Here is a 19,229-nt window from a genome sequence, read left to right as displayed (position 1 = left end):
CACCAAGTCCAGGTACACTGAAGGCACTGACCCTCGTCTGTCACTCCAACCAAACCTGTGCTGCCACCAGCATTACCGTTCCCCAGGCCCCCAGGCTCCACATATCATGGTCACTTTGGACACCTCCACCACCCAGTAGACAAAAGCTACCTCAAGCAGATGCACTGTCCTCTTCCTCTGGGCTGGCCTGCAGCCAGTGGCCCCACATCCAGTGGACATGACTCTCGAGTGTCCTGTCCCCTTGCCTCCAGGGCTCTTCTCTCCGCCTCAGGCTGCACCCCCAGCACCACCCCAACCCCCGCTCAAGGCCCTCTGATGGCTCCTACCACAGCACCACGGCGGCCACGGTCACCAATCTCTAAGCACTCGCCAGGCCTAGCAGTGAACCTTCATACGGCACCTCCCCCAGTCCTTCAAGTCAGCCCTAATGGAGGCACTGTGATCACCCCACATTTCAGATGGGGAAACAGGTGAGGCAAGTTGTTCAAAGGCCCTCCGAGAAGTGCAGGGGTTTCCACTGTGGCTATTGTGCCCAGGCCCCAGCGGAACACCATTCAGTCTCCACGCACACATGCTTTACCCTCCAGGTGGGGGGTCAGGGCAGGCCGTCCTCTGGCAACAGATCTTTTTAACCAGCCAGGACTCAGGAATACCACTCCGGTAGAAGGCAGAGGGAGCAAGTCCTGGGTTTCCTTCTCTGGGACCTCAGTTTTCTGCCTCAAGGGTACCTGCCAGGTACACCATGCCTGGGTGGACATCTGAGAAAGAACTGAGCCCAGACAGGCACTCCGGGTTTGAGACGCACCCTTTCTTGATCTCTAGTCTTTTACTCTAGTGTTTCTAATGCTTTTGAGTTTGTTTGCTTCTTTTTTTTGGCAGTGCTGGGGATTGAACCCAGGGCCTTTTCATGCTAGGTGAATGTTCTACCACTGAGCCATATCCCCAGCCCTGCTTTTGAGTTCTTAATTTAAACTTTTAAAATTCATATGCCAACCTCTTGAAAAGGAGGTGACTTAATCCCTTCAGATCATTTGTCTTGTTTCAGCATCTCCAAAATATGGCAGTCTAGTAAATCAATGAAAGTGATACTAAGAAGAAAAGCTGTTGATAGACAAGGTTAGTAAGACTATGAGATGCTTTATTCTCTTGATCTTATCCCTATTTTGTATAACGAATACATCTTATTTTTGTAGTAAGAAACAAAACGGAAGCTGACAGACAGAAAGCAGCGGTAAGGGGAGGGGAGGTGGAGCGAGCCGGAAAGGCAGCACTGTGTCTCCAGAACTTACCCATAATCCACAGACTGGGAGAACCAGCCAAGGACAGGGTGCCAGTGGGTCAGGTTGGATTTCTTCTGGGACACGTACTTCTGACAGTAGCACAGCATCTGGGTGAGCAAGCTCACAAAGCCGTCGGTCTCCTCCTCCAGCACTCTGGGGCTGAGGGAGCCCAGCTGAAGGAGGTTGCCTATGAAGAGAGAAGCCAAGTGTGCTGGGCCAGACAGCAACACCATGGTGCCACGTAGTCCTGCTCTCCACCTGTGGCTCAGGCAGCCCTGCTGCATGGGCAGAAGACTCCAGGGAAGGGTCAGTGCCGGGGCTGTAGTGCAGAGGCAAGAAACGGGCCGACCTGACTTCAAATTCTGATTCCGCCACAGATGAGCTGTGTGGCTCTCAACCTGCCTCTCAAATCTGTTTCCTTATCTCTAAGACTAGAATATGATCTCCATTAACTACATAAAGAAACCTATATAAAGATGTCATGCATCCAGAGGTACACGATATCTAGTTAGGGTCACACTTTAATATTATATTACTATTTTAAAAATCAAGAGAGAACACAAGAAATAACTGTAACTGAATGTCCTGGGAAAATCACTGCTCTTTAATGTTTAGCCAAGTCCTTCCTTATCACTTGTGTGAAGACTCTTACAAGGATATTCCCATTAAAATTTGGCCCCAAGAACGTTTTTCTATCTAAACGTCTTCTCATCAGGCTACGAGAATCGTGCATCCCACTATTTCTAATGCCTCCACCCACAGGCCCTCCCCCCAACGGTGGCAGCACTGTTGAGCAGGTGAAGAGGCACAACCCGACCTTGGCCCACCTGGGTGCTCCTCCCTTCTCTCTGGAGGTGAGAACCATTGAGGCAACTCACCACATTTCATTTTTCCTTTGTAAAGCCAAGGGCTGAAACCAAGGTTCACTGAGTCACTCACCTAGCTTGCTAGGTATGTTTGCCACGTGATTTTTAATTTTACATGTCTATTTTAACTGGCTATACAAACGCATGCTTTTTATGGTAAATGTTTCTACTTGTTACTAAAAACCTAGGAAGGGGAAAAGCAAAACATCTGGGCTTCCCTGGCCAATCAAACCCCAGCTGCTGATGGACACTCACCCATCAGGCACAGAGTGTGGCATCCTTCTAAACTTTCACATATGTCCCGGCATCGGTCTCTGTCTCTTAAAAACATGATGAATTTGCGAAGCATGTCGTGAGATTCTAAAACAGTGAGACGCTGTAAGCAATGGCAAACAGTTAAAGTGAAAACTGAAAGCATGAGCTTGACCACATGCAGACCAGTCCCTAAATAGCAGAACAGGTCATCAAGCACCAAGGAGAGAAGGACAAAGACCAGAACTGGCTCCTTTGGGCTACTAACATGAGTGTGTCTACATTGGCTTTTTAGAAGAAAAATCAGGAGGAGTGAGAACTGGCGTAGCAATCATTTTACTAAATTGTGAGGAAAAAAGCAAAAACAGAATTGGTTTTGGGGGGAGAAGTTCACAGAGCCCACTTACCTCAGGGGTGACTGTGCTGAGATGAGTCACAAGTGCAGGCACAGACATGATGTGGACGAGGAACGGCCGAATCAGATTGTCTGAAAACTGTGCAGCAATCACAGGGCTAGACACAGACAGATGGGCTTACTGAGACAGGAACATGCAACACCCAGAGCTAAAGAGCAAGCCTGCCAAGCCCTCAAACCCCCAGAAGCCGCGCTTCCCTGTGCTCCTAGGAAAACTGAAAGGTGAAAGCGGGGACACACCAGAAGAAGGGCTCAGTCAGTGACAACACAGTCACAGGGTGCAGTACTTTACGGCCATGAAAAAGCCAGCTTTAAAGTTTTACTGGCATGAGAAAATGCTCATGTTACAGTAAATCATAAAATAAAGCAAGATTAGACAATATCGATGGGAGAAGAGACACCAGGGCTTCTCGAGTCTCAGTGCGACCCACCTCTCAATCGAGAGCTGCTTACCCAGGGTCCACTAGGTGATGACACCCAGAACTCACCACTTATTTAGAGGAATATGTGTGGTCTGATATCAACATTCAGAACACAGGCACACACACATCAACGTATATCAACACAAAGAAGACTGGGAAGACAGATTCAAAAATGTAGACGCTGCATCTCTGGGTCGCAGAATCTCGAGAAACTTTTTCTTCCTTACACTTTTCTGCATTACCTACGTTTTCAGCAATAAGCATTTATTATTTTCAAATCAGAAAAAGATAAATACTAAGATAAGATATTGACCCCTTATCTCATAACATATACAAGAATTAACTAAAAATGGATCACAGATCTAAATGATAGTTTTGTAACTAAAATTATAAAATTCTCAGAAGAAAACACAGAGGTCTTGGTGACCGTAGTGAAGCAGTGACTACTTAGGTACAACACCCAAAACACAGGTGACAAAAGGAAAAAAACAGATAAAATTGTGCTTCATCAAAAGTTCTGTGATTCGACAGACACCACCAAGAAAGTGAAGAGCACAGAGCATGGGAAGAAATATCTGTAAACCATACACCTGATGGGGACTTGTGTCTGAACATACGAAGAACTCACACACTCAGCAATAAAAACAACCCCACCTGAAAATGGGCAAGGACCTAGAGAGGCATTTCTTCACAGATATACAAATGGTCAATAATCACACAAAAAGATGGTCGACATTATTAACCACAGGAAGCTGCAAACCACATGCAAGTGAGGTACTGCTGCACACCTACTAGGAAGGCCACCATCAAACAGACAAAAACCAGTGTTGGTGAGCACGCGGGCAGGCGGACACCTGCGCACACTACTGCAGCTGCTTCGGGAAAACAGTTCTTCTACTTCCCAGTCGTTCTACTTCCAGAAGTGTAGGCAAGAGAAATGAAAACACACGGCTACACAAAAACCTGTCCATGAAAGTTCACAGCAGCAAAACTCCTAATAGTCAACAAGCGCAAACTCCAACGTGGTACGTCCCGTAAAATGGATTTGAACATAAACAGGAATGAAGTACAGATGAGACGAGTCTTGGACACATTATGCAAAGTGGGCAAAGCTAGTAACCAAAGACCACATATTGTGTGGTTCCATTAGTGAAATGTCCAGGAGAGGCAAACACACAGGGACAGGAAGCGTCGTGACCGGGGCCTGAAGGGGCAGTGCCTTCTCTGGGGGCTCACACAGAAACCTATGCTCCAAGTAACTCGACCTGCTGAGACCCGGGAAGACTCGGGGCAAGGTGCAGGAGGACACCCGAAGGACTAAAGGGTGGAAATGAAGTCAGCAGGAGTTCACACACGTCCCAACGTCCCGTGTTTCCCTAAACTCCCACTCTCCCCGGCAGATCATGAGACCTTCGTTAAGCTTACTTGTAATTGTTGCTCTCAGGCCCCTCTGGGTGACAAATATAAGTGTGCTATTTAATTATATTGCTAATTGTATGTTTAACAGGGTTAGACAGAGTAGAGCGCTCACAGTGCAAACAGGGAGCTGAAGGCATGAGAAGCAGAAGCCAGTCAGCAGGTTCATGGCAACGCACCTGGCCGGGGCTCAGGTAGCAAAAGCCCCAGCAGTTTGAGGAACTGCATGGCTTTGGGAAGGTTCTCATGTGCCACTGATTCAAGGTATACGTACTGGTCTTAGAATACAGAAATGTGTACACTATGTGAGGCAAGGATAAAGAATAATGAACAGGGTGTGGGCTCTGCAGTCAGGTGGCCTGGGTTTAAATCCTGGCCTGGCCACTCCCTGCTGTGTGACCAAAAGCAAGTAATTTAACCTCTCTGGGCCTTAGCTTCTTCATCTATAGAATGGAGATAAGACAATATGGCGGTAAAGAGTCAGCTGAGGTATGTGAGAGGTCTTAGAACAATGTGTGATCCTTGACTGTTAGCCATTCATATTTCAGGATTTAGTGATCATGTCTCAACATGTTATTTCTAATTTTATAGACATTCTCTGCATTTCTGTATGATGACTCATTGATCATCTTGTTTTAAAAGATCCCGATTATGTTCAATTATATAAATATTCAGAGGAATATACACAATCCCTGTTTTGGGAAAAAAGGCTAAAACAGCCTGGTCTTAACAAGTCATCAACGGAATCCACTACACAGAAGAACGATGGACACCGTATGGCTTCACAGAGAAGAAATGCGGTAGAAGGATCAGATACGACATGCTGGCTGGTCACACTGGGAACGTCTGCATTCCCCACAGCTGTTCTCCCACGACAACAGCAGAGTGATCAAAACAGGCCGTATGTGTGACCCTAAGAGTAGAACATATTTACTATTTATCTGCAGAAAAAAACATGCCAATACATGCCATCTACTGTCCGGCAAGCTCCCCATCCAGAAAAGAGGCGGGGACGTCTCATGCAGACATGCTTGGACTAACATCAGGTTAAACAGGACCACGGGCCTGGTGACGACAGGACTCCCCGGGGCTCTCAGCCTGAGGGGCACTCGGGTTAGCAGGAGGGGGAGGGCCGGCCACTCTTCCCAAGCTGTTCTGATGACCTCCTCTCCCTAAGTCAGTGACCCCTCAACAGATTAGGAATATTCTGGACCCACTAATGATATGGCACATATACTATCTCCTAGGAAATCTTGTTTCTTATGAATTTTACATTGGTAAACTGATTAACCCATTATCTTTTATGGAACACCTGGAAAAACTTCTGCTGATCAATTTATAGGTGTCCCATAAAATTTTTATTGGTTTGTATAGGTGTCCCACATATAAGACAATGGGACACATTCAGTTAGGCGAAGGCAAATGCCACACTCTGCTCCTAACCCCAGCATCTCCCGCCTGTGCTCCTAAAGCCCTTTCCTTGGCCTTTTTGCTCTGCTCTTGGCTGGCCAGCCTCCGGCTCTCGGAGGCTTTTTTTTTTTTTAAATAATTAAGAACTCCAAAGTGATCAAATCTTAACCATAGGCAGAATGAACACAATTTCTTTACCCTCTGACCACACTGGAAAAATATTTACAAGTAGAGACTAAAGTCCAAGAAAAATTCTGAGCTGTCACACACGTGTCATGTTCAGGAAGAACAGCACTTCCTGTGACTCCTGAGAGGTGGGCAAGGCCACACCTGACTCCGGTGACACGAGAGAAGAGCCACGAGGAGGCACATTCAGAAGCAGCTACCCTCTCGCCTTGGTTCTTACCGCAGTGCCAGAGAAAAGGCCGCTGTTAAGGTGCCCTTGGACAGACAAGGCCGGGGTCTGGCCAGGCCTCGGGTTAGCAATACCTGAAAAGAACATTTAACTGGTCAGGGGACAATACCGACTTTACGTGAGTTCATATATTTAAAAAGAAGAATAAAAAGAAAATGAGTGCTTCTGATAAAAACAGATTTGCAAGGTGTCCTGAAAAGGAAGGAGAAAAGGTATTGGGCATAGAGGTTGTTTCCACTATGCTCCCCACTTTAAATATGTTGATTAAAAAAATAATACATAGTTAAAAAAATTCAACAGCCAAGCTGGGCACAGTGGCACGTGCCTATAATCTCAGTGAGTCAAGAGGCTGAGGCAGGAGAGTCACAAGTTCAAGGCTAGCCTTGGCAACTTAGTGAGACCCCAACTCAAAATAAAAAATAAGAAGGGTTGGGGATGTGGCTCAGTGATAAATTGCCTCTGGGTTCAAAAGTAAAAAATAAAAATACTAAAGTAGAGAGCTGGGCATGGAGTCATGCACCTGGGGTCCCAGCTATTTGGGAGGCTGCGGCAGGAGAAGCCCATGAGCCTGGGAGTCAGGACCAGCCTGGGCAACACAGCAAGGTTCCACGTCTTAAAAAGAAAAATAACAGCTAATAAAGAGAATACCTGGCTTAAATTTCAAGACAGCATGGCAGGAAGTTGTTCAGAATTAGAGTGTCGAGAAGACGTCTCCTCTGCTGAGATAAACTGTTGACAGACCACTCTTTGTTGGCATACCACCTCACAGGGTTGTCACGAAAACATGTGACCAAATCAGGAAACAGCCCAACACAGTGCCAGGCAGAAGGGCGGGTCACATCAACATTACTTATTAAACCCAAGAATTTCACAGTACTCTCAATGTCAACTGGGTTTCTGACAATTCCTGTGGGTATGAATTGGCACAATAAGGTGCAGAGTGGACAGAAGGCCATTTGAGGACACAGAGATAGAAACAGAATCCTAGACACCAACCAAGAAGGAACTTGAAGGAAGAAGCCCTGAGGCCTCCTTCTTGAATTTAGATTTCAAGAGATTAGATTTTCTCTGCAGCCAAAAATACAGAGGATTAGGAAGATTCTAGGTCACTGTCCTCCCTTTACCTGAACCACAGGTACCCCAAGGTATGTGGAAGATATAGAAGACATGAAGCATTTGACGCTTCCTACAAAATGTGTTTCTGCGAGAAGGGCATCAGACATGCCGAAACCAAGGTGAGCATCCCAGTTCCAGTCTTGGAGTGGGAGCTCATACGGGAGATGGGGCCACACACCTGCAGCACAGAGTAAAACCCATGCTGGTTGAGATGTCCCATTATATTTGCACAGATGTGGTTCATGGCTGGTCGAAGGTTCTCACCTAAATGAAAAAAAAAGTTTGAAGAAAAAATTTTAGAAAGTCTCTTGCCATAATGTGACCTGTTTATGTGGGACAGGAAATTATGCCCTAGTCCCATGGCCATAAGGAAACGCAATGCTCTCTGGCTTGCTTCTTGTTCCCTTAGGTCTGAACCAGAGCACAGGAAGGCGCTACCTGGAATTCGATCTGTCCTGGAAGGCAGGACTCAAGTTCCACCTCGTGGGAGCTGGTCCTTCCCCGCCCTAGTGAGAAGGCACACGGCTGGCTCTGAGCTCCTGCTGCACCTTCTCCAACCCCCTCCCAGGGTCTGGCATGTTATGCTTTCTCTGGGTGCCTCCTGCCCCCTCTGGGGCACAAGCTTCCTGGCCAAGTTCAGAACTCAGAATTTTTTAGACCCCCCTCCCAGAGTCCAGGATGGTCCTAGAACAGGTTCTCCTTGCTCACCTGGAGCTTCTGCAGAGTCTCCTGTTTCCAGTTTCTCCCTCCTCTCCACTGGAACTTCAAGTCTCCCCAGCTGAGCTCAGATATCAATCCTTTCATAGCGCCTGAGCCCCTCCCAACCCTCTGAACACTGTCATTTCCTTTGGACTCTTCTGAGCACTTACCATATTTTTGTCATTTTATATATGGTTATCTCCTGGTATTTATGGGGACTGGTTCCAAAACCCTCCTTGGACATGAAAACCTGTGGGTGCTCAAATCCCCTACATAAAGTGGCATGGTACTCACATATAACCCACACATTCTCCTGTATGTTTTCTTTGTGTGTGGGGGTGAGGGGTACCAGGGATTGAACTCAGGGGCATTTGACCACTGAGTCACATCCTCAGTTCTTTTTTTGTATTTTATTTAGAGACAGGGTCTCACTAAGTCGCTTAGCGCCTCGCTTTTGCTGAGGCTGGTTTTGAACTCGAGATCCTCCTGTCTCAGCCTCCCTGATTACAGGTGTGTGCCACCACACTATAACTTTAAATCACCTGTAAATCTTTTATAAGATTACTTATAAAACCTAATATAATGTCAGTTCTATGTAAATAGTTGATATAATGTATTGTTAAGGAATAATGATAAGAAGTCTACATGGGCTCAGTACAGATGGAATTTTTTTTCAAGTATTTCTGACCCAAGGTTGGTTGAATTCACAAATATGGAAATGCAGAGGTGGAGAGTTGAATGTATGAGTCACTTCTATTCATTATTTTTCCCCACTAGACTTGGCATGAGCACCTGAAGTCCCTAGAGGACAGGGACCTTTTCTGTTTTCTTATCACTATATCCCAAGGCCTGCATGGTGCCTGGCACATGGCAGGTTATCTGCTGAATAGATGTATGAAATGAATATATGAAACACTTAGGGTAAGTTTTCAGGGAAGGAGGCAGCTTTACAATGTAGGTTTCATGGGCAAAATAGAATTATTTGCTAATGATTTTCCAAATGAAATGACAAAGTTTAAGTATATACCATCATTTGCAGGCTGAGGCACCGTGGGAGTTACAAGAAAATGAGATCAGAGGAACGCGAGGGCTTTGAAACCAAATTCAAACAGGGGAGAGTGTAATACCCAATACTAACGCCTGGTCAGGGGCTTCCCACTGTCCTAAGGTTTTCCAAGGCCTGTGGTAGCGAAAATGCTTCTTACAAAGCAGAAAAGGTGCTCTGCACTCACTATGGAAATGCCAGTTAGGAAAGGTTTTGAAACAAGTCCTACAGACCTTTTCCCCTGAGGATTTTCCATGTAGAAGTGTCTGTGAAGGTGACAAGCATCGTGAGGTACAGTGTGATGAGTCTGGAGTCTTGCAAGATTTCAGGCTGGAAATGACAAAAGGGGTAAGACTGACTCGTGCCCTCCAGCGCCTCATGGCAGAGTGCTCACTGGCAGCTTTCCTGAGGGCACGCAGACAGGAATGGCGGAGTCCGAGTCACACGGCTATCCTTATTCCCTTGCAGAAGGACCATTTTAGGAGTCCAATGATGAGGATTTCGGCACACTACTGCTTGACCACAGAGTCAAATGCTCCTGGGAATGGAGAGCTGACCATTCTTGGGGAAGAAGATGATGGAGCATGGCTTGTCCTAAGCCCATTTCTGCCCGTGTGTTTGACACTGCAGCAAACAGCAGAAACGGAACTGGGCTTAACGGGCTCTGCGACCCAGCTCCACCACTTACTGGCTGTGGGCTACCAGGCATTTCTTGACCTCTGTCTTTGTTTCCTTATCTGTGACTAGGGACCATAACATTTATTTTCCTCATAGGGTGAGGAAAAAATGGATTAATGCACAAAACACACCAAGAACAGCACCAGGCACACAGTTAACTCCATGTATTGTTGCTATGATTATAATGACAGTTCGCTGTCTGGCAATAGTCAATCAAAAATGCCCGACTGCTTTCTAGGCTCAGAGACCCTACAGCGCACACACTGGAAAGGACCCTGGAGACCAACAAATTCAAACCCCTAAGCTCAGAGAGAAGAAAAGAGGGGCAGGGTGTGTTCAGGGACACATGGGAAATCAGCAGCAGGGTTAGGAGTGAATTGCAGAACTTCTGGCTCCAAACCCAATGTCTTTTCTCCTGGTTCCTGCTTCTGCACATAAACTTAAGTTTTCAAAAACTGCTGTAGGATACAGAAAGCAGGTAGGAGGATCTGCCTGGCTCCAGTGAAGGCAGAGGAATAACCTGCCTGCTTAACCCTGAGGCATTTCAGTAGAATCCTAGGACCCCAAGGACCAGAGGATGAAGACCCTGCTCCATGCCCTAATGCCTCAGCTGACACGCTGCCTGGCGTGCTGCTGGCTTGCTGTCTAGGCAGGGTTACGGCCAAGAGCTATCCACGAAAGCACCAACAGGGATGGCTGGGAGGATCTGGGGACACTGGTTCCATTGCTCAGCTACAACCTGAGTCTTGGCCAAAGCTCCAGCCCTGAAACCCTTCCAACCCTATGTGCAAAGTGGAATGCTGCTGCTGTGTGATGTGGACAGGGCGGTGCCCCATCATTCTTGCCACTTGATGGGTTGCAGGGTCAGGATCCCACTTAGCCTTTAAGACTCTTCCCAAATTTTTGGTCAAGATAGCATGGACGTGAGATCAGAGCAGCTGGCTGCCATGATTACAAAGGAGAATACGGTGACCCTGAAAGTGAGCAGAGAAGAGAACTGGAAGGAGAATCCAAGGGCTCTAGTCATTCCTAGCTGCCACACTTCACAATACACCTGTAACCAAGTGTTCTTCCCTTGCTCTGTCTGTTGTATTACCAGCTGCACTCATGTTGGGTTTCTGTCACTTTTAATAGGAGGCCCAACCAGTGCAATAACTCAGTCCGTAAAACATTTATTTCATCAAAAGAATGGGAGAGACGACAGGATTCCCCAGCCTCAAGACTGTAGCAATTAGTCCATGTTCAACATGCCTTCTTACCCAGGAAGGGCTCAAAATGATCACACATCTACCTTGTTCTCTCCCAGAACCATGGCTCAACCAAAACTTCTTTTCTAGCCTCTGGCTAACCGATCTCCAAAGCTATAACCAATGAGGGAATAATGGGGACTCTGAAAATACAAACTAAAGACTCCAGGTGAGAATGACAGATTTAGTTTTAGTTTGTGTGTGTGTGTGCGTGTGCACACGTGCGCGCATGCATGCGTGTGTTTGGGTGTTTTACCTTGAGCTGCTCAAGAAACTCACAGCAGTACCACAGAATGTCCTTAATTTGTTTAATCCACAGGAGAGTGAGATCCTTGGAAAGAGCGAGGGATACATACCACACCTACGAGCAGCAAAAAAAATAAAGGGCTATCAGGGCAGTTACAGGGGTCATTCTACATAGGGCATAACTACTAGAACTGGGTCTATCAGCTAGGTCCTGTGCCACACAGGACAATGGAGAAGAGTGGACAAATAAGCAGCCCATAGGACTTATTTTTAAAACCAAACCCAAAGATAAGATAGCTTAGGAAGGGAATTTATTATCCTCAGTTAAGATACGAGGGCAGAACATAGCTTCTTGCTCAATAAAGACAAAGGAATCATTCGCAGTTTGTCAATGTATTCCATCCGCCTATTACTTGTTTGCGTGTATGTGTGAACAAAAGTCTGAACATTCAACAGGAACCTTCAGAGCCAAATGAGCTAGTCCTCAAGAGTTTGTGGGAGATTTTCTAGCCCCTGACCCACGTACCTTAGGTTCATTCTCAGCATCCATGCTGCTCAGGATACAACGACACAACTTCTCGAATCTCTGCAGAGGCAGAAATGAGCTTATAAATTCCCACAACTACAAAAAGTGAGGAAGAGAGGGGAGCACACAGCTGACGGGCACCTGTCACTACAGGCAATCTGCCCTGTGATCCATGTGTAGTCACATGTTGAGTTCCTTCTTACAGATGTGGAAACTGAGGACCAGAAAGATGGAAGACATGCTCTTAATCGAGTGGCCCAGAGGCTGGCTGAGCTCTACAGATGTGTTTTTGGTGCCTTTGACATAAAAACTCAGAATGAGGCTTCTTTTGAAAAACAAAATTCATCTGGAAAACTGGGCTTGGAGTTCTGCAGCCACCTCCGAAATCCGTGCCTGCGGTTGGCCATGGGGAGTATCATGGACACTGACTTCTGCTTTGTTGCCATCAGTGAAAGGCTACTGTATCATCCCTGATGTGCAAGAGGAAGAAAAGTGAAACTAGAGAACAGCTTATACTTGGTACTAATCCCAGATCCTTCCTTGAGAACGGCATGGCCTCCAAGTTCCCCCTCTGTAAGATGGGGGCTCCCCTCTACGGGATTGTCTGTCCTTGTCTATGAGACAGGGTTCACAGCCTGTGCACGCCCCTCTCTCCGGTGGGCTAGGAACTCCACAAGAGCAGACGCCTTGACTGTACTGCTTTCTTCTGGGGCCCCAATGGCATCCCTATACTGTTATCCATCACTACTGCTTTACTGGGATTGTATTTTCCAGCCGATCATTCCAATCCCAAGGCACCAACTGGTGTGTTGTGTTTGGTTTAGAGGATGTTAAAAAAATTTCAAATTAGCTGCAAACTTTTACAAATTAAGGATTAAGCATAATGACCCATATCTCCAGCTTCTCTTAAAAAAATCAGAGTACAGGTCAACCACTGGTGGAGCCAAGGAGCAATGCTCCCTTTGATATCCTCACTACTGCAGCCTGTCAGTTACTGCTCAGTAAGATTTGTATTTCATACTTCCTTCTGTCTCACACAGAGCGGCCTTCACTCATATCCTGGCTCCTGTATGCATTTGAGTCCAACCTGTGCTTGTGAAAGTCAATGAGAAAAGGTCCCCAGAAGCACTGGGCACAATCCCTACAAAAATAAATCCCAAGGAAACAAAGTGACCAAAAGTAAGCACCTTTTGGAGCTGCTATAAGGATGGTATGAGTTGGTATTTATAAAATACTGGCATATGGGAAGTACTATGTATGTATGCTATTAATATTTACCTCATTATCCTCTTTGATTTTGAACAAGAACAGCAATTTCCTGGCAATCTTGAAAATACAAAGTGCACTTCTTTTACTGGACCCAGAGTCATCTGCTTTAAAAAACTCATCAATCTCTCTCCTAGGAAGGGAAGGATTAAAAAAAAGGACATTATTAATTAGGCATTCACAGCACATGGAAGGCTCTCAAGCCATGTGGCCGTCCATAAGATAAAATTCATCTATTTCCTGTTACTCAGGAGTAAGAAAAATGTGTCGAGGAGTTCCTGACACCCACCTGATGTCTCTGTGCAGTCGACACCGACAGAGGAAACTCCGGACGTGGGCCTGAATCTCCACAGCTGCACGCTCTCGCTCCTTCTGCACCAGCCTTTCTTCTCGTGCCTGGCGGGCTCTATCAATGAACCATGCTCTCGAGGTCTGAGAGACAGTGAACATGTTTGCAAACTTGCAAAAACCCTGCAAGGAAATAACAAGAAGCTGTAGTACTGTGTGAAAGACACACACAGAAAGGGGCTGAAGTGCAAAGGGTGGGCAGGGACCTGGGCAGCAGGACAGAGATACTTGGGACCCTCCAACACCTTTCAAGGGGCACCCAGCTCTCCCAGCACAAGTTTCAACTTCCTACCAATTCATTTCATACAACTCACCAAGACCAGGGGTGCCATATCCTGTATTCATTATATTTTCTTAAGAGAAAGAGCACAGTGCCTAGAGTACAGGCAGATGCTGAATAAGTTTAACAAGTGAACAAAGCATGAAGCCATTCCAACCATAAAGGTCCAATTCAAACCAGGGAGCCTCTAGGTCGTATGTTCCCAGATACTTGAATTTCCTAGGGCAATTCACCATGTGTGGGAAACCAACAATAAGCAGTCAACTTCTATTTTGCCAAGACTTGAGGGAAAAATCAAACTTGATTTTTGTCACCCTCATTTAGTCATCCATTCCCTCAACAAATGATTACTGGTGCCTATGTGGCACACAGTGCAAAGAAGTTTCTTTTTTAAAAAAGGAGTCATTTTAACATTAAAAAAGGTACTGTACATTACTTCAGAATGCATGGTAGTCCATTAACTCAAACATGTCTGACTTTACGTATCAGTTATCTGTTATCCTTGCTGTTCTCATACTGCTAAGGACCAAGGAGGACTTTTAGCAGAATCTCTCCTGTCCGTGGACAAGTGCTTTTCTGGACAGAGGCTTTAAAGTACACATTACATTATCACCTGATCACAACTGTCCGTCCCCCAAAGGGCACTTTAGCTAGCAGCCCAAAGCACATGGCAGTGATCCATGGAGGCTCCCACACTGAGATGGTCTTTAGACGCTTGATAACTCTTCATTCTATCTAAAGTGCACAACAGCCCCGCTGATGAGAACACTGAAATGCCTGACTCAGAAACCCAGACTTCTGGGAAGGCATCTCTTCACCAATTTGATCCACTCAAAGGAGTGACCATAAAGAAGTATCATCCAGAATACAAAGCGCACGCAAGGCCTGTCATGAAAACACGTCCAGCGACTTCTGAGGCCCCTTTTCAACACACTTGTCAAACAACTTTAGGGCTCTATTAGCATGTGGGTTTATCACCAGCAACTCCTGAAACAAGTTAAAGGAGCCCGCCTGACCATGCTGTCAAGCGATCGACAGAGCCTGCTGCCTTCTGAATCACTCGCGCTCTTCCAGCCCCATCTGGAGCGCTCACCTGAGGACCCTCCCGTGTAGCACAAGTGCTAGGTAACCATTAGTGAGCTCCCACAGGACACAGAGCTGTCGACGCTTCAGAGGAGCTTGCTGTTTTCTGAAAAAGAATCCAGGCTTAGAGTCAGGTTTTATAGGTGTACCATCCTATATCTTCCTGAGTATAATACAGTGTCCATTGGTTTAAAACTTCAGTTAGCGTCTCATCCAAATGTTAGACCATCTCCCCAGTTCTCACAGTTTGTAGGGAATAGGCTGAGAGTAATTTCAAAGAAGTTGTTGAATTTAAGTTTTACGTGCTCGGTGCTGCTAAGCAAAAATAGCACTTGAGAGGTGATGAAATGTTCACGTCACTGAAGCTGGGCATGTTGGCACTTGCCTCTAATGCCAGCAACGTGGGAAACTAAGGCAGGAGGATCACAAGTTACAGGCCAGCCTCAGGGACTCAGTGAGACGTTGTCTCAAAATAAAAAAATACGACAAAAAGGACTGGGGAGGTAGCTCTGGGGGCAAAGTACCCCTGGATTCAGTCCTGTCTCCTCAAAAGCCACTGAACATTGTCATTTTTTCATGGTATAGAAACTTTTATGCCACAGAAGTGAAAAAATTGTTGCCTGTGAACCAACGTAGTCCCAGTTACCTAAGGGTAAAACGAGTGCACAGCTAGACATGAAATGGGGATGAAACGCACCAACGTGTAAGGCTGGTTAAGCACGGATCTGGGGTTTGATCTCCAGCACTGCCAAAAAAAAAAAGGAATGGTCGGTTGGTTGTTTTGAGGTAGTGGGATTGTGGGAAATCCTCCTTAACTGGGTTCTATTTTCTAAAATTTTCCACATGGTACGGTGGCATGGCACAGGAAGAAGCAGATGGGCTCTGGAGTCAGAGATGGAGCCAGTCCCTAGCTCTGCAGTGCTGCAGGGACTCTGCAGCTCAGGCTTTATCTGTTAATCAGCTCAGAGGCCCATCATGAGGACTAAATAAGATCATGTGTATCAAGCACCTATGGAGATGCTGACAGAGCACAGTTGGCAAGTCTAACCAATGCCGTTTTTATAGACACAGAATTTTTGTTTTTAACTCTTCTGCAGAAGTTCCCATCTGTAGTCACTAAGTATCTTTGAGTAGAAAGTAAAGCTGTCTCCCTGACATTTCCTCACCCATTACATGTTTTCCTACCCTATTTATCAGTCCTCAGTACTTGGGTCATAAACTCCTGGCCTTGTTTAGACTGTACAATAGCTTCAAGCTCCTAAGAGATGCAAAAGGTATGGGGGTGCTCGCCTGTTATCCTAACAATTTGGGAAGCTGAGGCAGAAGGATCTCAAGTTGAAGGTCAGCCTCAGCAACTTAGTGAGACCCTGTCTCAAAATAAAAAAGGGCTGGGGATGTGGCTCAGCAGTTAAAGGCCCCTAGGTTCAATCCCTGACACAACAATAAGAAGAACAATAACAATAACAACAACAACAACAAAAGAAGAGGACTACAAGAAAAAAGCAGGGTCAAAGCCATGAGCACAATGGTGTGTTCTCCCTATAACATGTTCCTTATTAACAGGGGAGACACAGGGATCAGGAGAGAGCACCTCTTCACAGTGGAAAAATAAAAATTTGTATGCAAACTGTGTTTAAATATCTATGACTTTCTCAAAACTTTCATTTCTCCCAGGATTAAATCCCTTCCTTGAGATTGCCATCCCCTCCCCAATGTCCCAGGTTGGTTTCTGTTCACACTGTTTAATAGTCTATTATACAGTTTTCCTCCCTCTTTCCTATACACCTCCTCCACGTGCATGGTTCGTACTATAGGTCATTAATCAAATGAAGCACACAGATATTAAGTACTTATTTTGACAAATGCCACCGACAATCAAGGAAAACACTGTGCAACATGGTGATCAGAAGTAAATAGGAAAACATTATTAAGGGGTATCCCAAAACACAGCATGTGAGTTTTACTGTATTATCATGAAGCTTACAATCCAGTTAGGGAAACAAGAATCCTATAGGGAGAAAGATAGGAAAACAAGAGATTATTGATAATCAAGATCATTCAAAAAGGAAAATAAGTCAAGAAGTGTCCTCTGTGTAAGTCCTTTCTAAGTGATCTCATTTAAGGACAGTAACCCCAGAAGAGTCCAGGTTAGATCATTAATAAGTGGCAGTATCACAGTCTTAATACTAATAGGATTATTTTTTGGTACCAGGGATTGAACTCAGAGGCACTTAACCACTGAGCCACAACCCCAGCCCTTTTTTGTATTTAGAGACAGGGTCTCACTGAGTTGCGTAGAGCCCCACTTTTGCTGAGGCTGGTTTTGAACTCACGATCCTCCTATCTCAGCCTTCCGAGTCACTGGGATTATAGGTGTGCACCACTGTGCCTGGCATTAATAGGATTTTTTTTCTTTTTTGGTGGTGCTGGGGATTGAACCCAGGGCCTTGTGCATGCAAGGCAGGCGCTCTTATCAACTGAGCTATATCCCCAGTACTACAACACTTGTGCGTTTGTGTGTGTTGCTGGGGATTGAACCCAGGGCCTCATGCATGCGAGGCAAGCACTCTACCAACTGAGCTATATCCCCAGCTCCACTAAAAGGATTCTGATTCTGCACTACCTCTATATTCCCATGAGACCCACTCAAAAATCAGTGTTTTCTGGCTGAAGTAACTTCATGGAGCACTACAAAAGCACATGACAGTCCAGAATGTATCATTCCCAAGGTGAAGCACTATAAGTACCAACTGCTGAGTGATTTTTTCCTGTATATGGGCTGCCAGGTTTAACGACCATTTCTTAAGGGAAGGCTATCAGACACTATACTAAATATACAGATATTCAGCAACCTTGTCTCTTCAACAGCTGCATCCTATTAGGTCTCAATAATCTAATTTCTTTTTCTTTCTCTCTTTTTTTTTTTTTTTTTTTTTTTTTTTTTTTTTTGCGGTGCTGCGGATTAAACCCAGGTCCTTGTGCTTGCAAGGCAGGCACTCTACCAACTGAGCTACATCCCCAGCCCTCTTTTTTTTTAAACTGGTATTGAAACCAGGGACACTCTACCACTAAACTACATCCCTGGTCTTTTTTGAGATAGGGTCTTGCTAAGTTGCTTGACTGGTCTCGAACTTGTAATCTTCCTGCTTCAGTCTTCTAAGCTGCTGGACTTCGAGGCATGTGCCACCATGTGGCTCAATAGTATAATTTCTCAAATTCAGAATAATCCACAAAACTTGGAGAAACCTTTAATAATACTAGGTATCATTTATTGAAAAGTACAGCCTGTTGTCTGAGGTCATAGACTAGGTGGGGTTCTATTATCAATTCAACCTTCACGTGAGGGAAAAGGAAATTTATACAAGGGACATGACTTGCCAGAGTTCTCTGGGATCCTTCACTTGAACCCCAAAGCAATTATTTATTGGTAAGTAGATAAGATGCAGGGCTTCCCCATTCACACAATGGCAAAGTGAAGAGAGGCTGAGAATGCGAGGCTGCCCTTGGAGCTAGAGTTCAATTATAACCAAGTTTTTCTTTATTAAGAGCTGAGCGTCAGGCACGATACGAAAACGTAATATAAAACATTCTTTGTGAAACAATGACTACATTTTACAGAGAAGGAAAATGAGGATCAAAGAGGTGAGTGGGCTCTCTATGTAAAGTCACAGAGCAAGCGAATAGGATTCGAACGCCAGTTTAGGTGACCCCTGAGGCCCGGCATGTTTCCTTAATACCAACCATCACACTTTTCGCGCAGAATTAGTCCCTTTATAAAAGTCAATCGCCTCAATAATGAGAAATAGAAAGAGCCGCGAGAAAAAAAAAAAACAAAACAACACCCTGGAGCCCCCAAACCAGCCCGAAGAACAGCCCCTCTGACCTGTCCGAGCACAGACTCGGCCCCAGAACTCCTCCCTCAAAGTCCCCGGCCCCACCGCCCGGAGAAACGACGACCCTGGTCCTACTCGCTACCCGCAGGTCGTAGACCTTTATCCGCTCGAGGCCCAAGTGCTCTGAGTCCTGGCCACAGCTGCCGCCGCCTCAACCCAACACCCCAGAGTTCTGCCGGACCCCGAGAAGCGGCCCAGCCCCGACCGCCATATTGCCCCGGGGTGTTCGCTCTCCGAACTCCGCCTGGAATATCCGGTCCCAGGAAACAACAGTTCCCCCGAGCTTATTTGCCCGGGAAAAAAAAAATTTCCTGCGTCTTGTCCTC

General features: G+C 45.8%; 1 protein-coding gene across 4 annotated transcripts in view; it reads right to left on the bottom strand.

The window, feature by feature from the left end:
* The window catches only part of UBE3B (ubiquitin protein ligase E3B), a 224,352-nt gene extending 205,214 nt beyond the window's left edge, over window positions 1-19,138 (bottom strand). The window contains exons 1-12 of one of the 4 annotated variants that reach the window (XM_079151283.1): window positions 18,894-19,138; window positions 15,021-15,116; window positions 13,589-13,770; window positions 13,312-13,432; window positions 12,034-12,093; window positions 11,518-11,622; window positions 9,570-9,666; window positions 7,771-7,856; window positions 6,468-6,550; window positions 2,806-2,911; window positions 2,402-2,522; window positions 1,290-1,467 (exon numbers count right to left, since the gene is read on the bottom strand). In XM_079151283.1, coding sequence (XP_079007409.1) covers window positions 1,290-1,467; window positions 2,402-2,522; window positions 2,806-2,911; window positions 6,468-6,550; window positions 7,771-7,856; window positions 9,570-9,666; window positions 11,518-11,622; window positions 12,034-12,093; window positions 13,312-13,432; window positions 13,589-13,749 — 1,118 coding nt within the window. In that variant the 5' untranslated portion in view covers window positions 13,750-13,770; window positions 15,021-15,116; window positions 18,894-19,138. The remainder of the gene's footprint in view (window positions 1-1,289; window positions 1,468-2,401; window positions 2,523-2,805; window positions 2,912-6,467; window positions 6,551-7,770; window positions 7,857-9,569; window positions 9,667-11,517; window positions 11,623-12,033; window positions 12,094-13,311; window positions 13,433-13,588; window positions 13,771-15,020; window positions 15,117-18,893) is intronic. The other 3 variants (XM_079151280.1, XM_079151282.1, XM_079151281.1) reach the window with 3 other exon arrangements.
* Between the last annotated feature and the right edge of the window lie 91 nt (window positions 19,139-19,229).

The sequence above is a fragment of the Sciurus vulgaris genome, assembly GCF_902686455.1.
Source record: "Sciurus vulgaris genome assembly, chromosome: 8".
Taxonomy (NCBI): Eukaryota; Metazoa; Chordata; class Mammalia; order Rodentia; family Sciuridae; genus Sciurus; species Sciurus vulgaris.
This window is presented reverse-complemented; position numbering and strand designations above follow the sequence as displayed.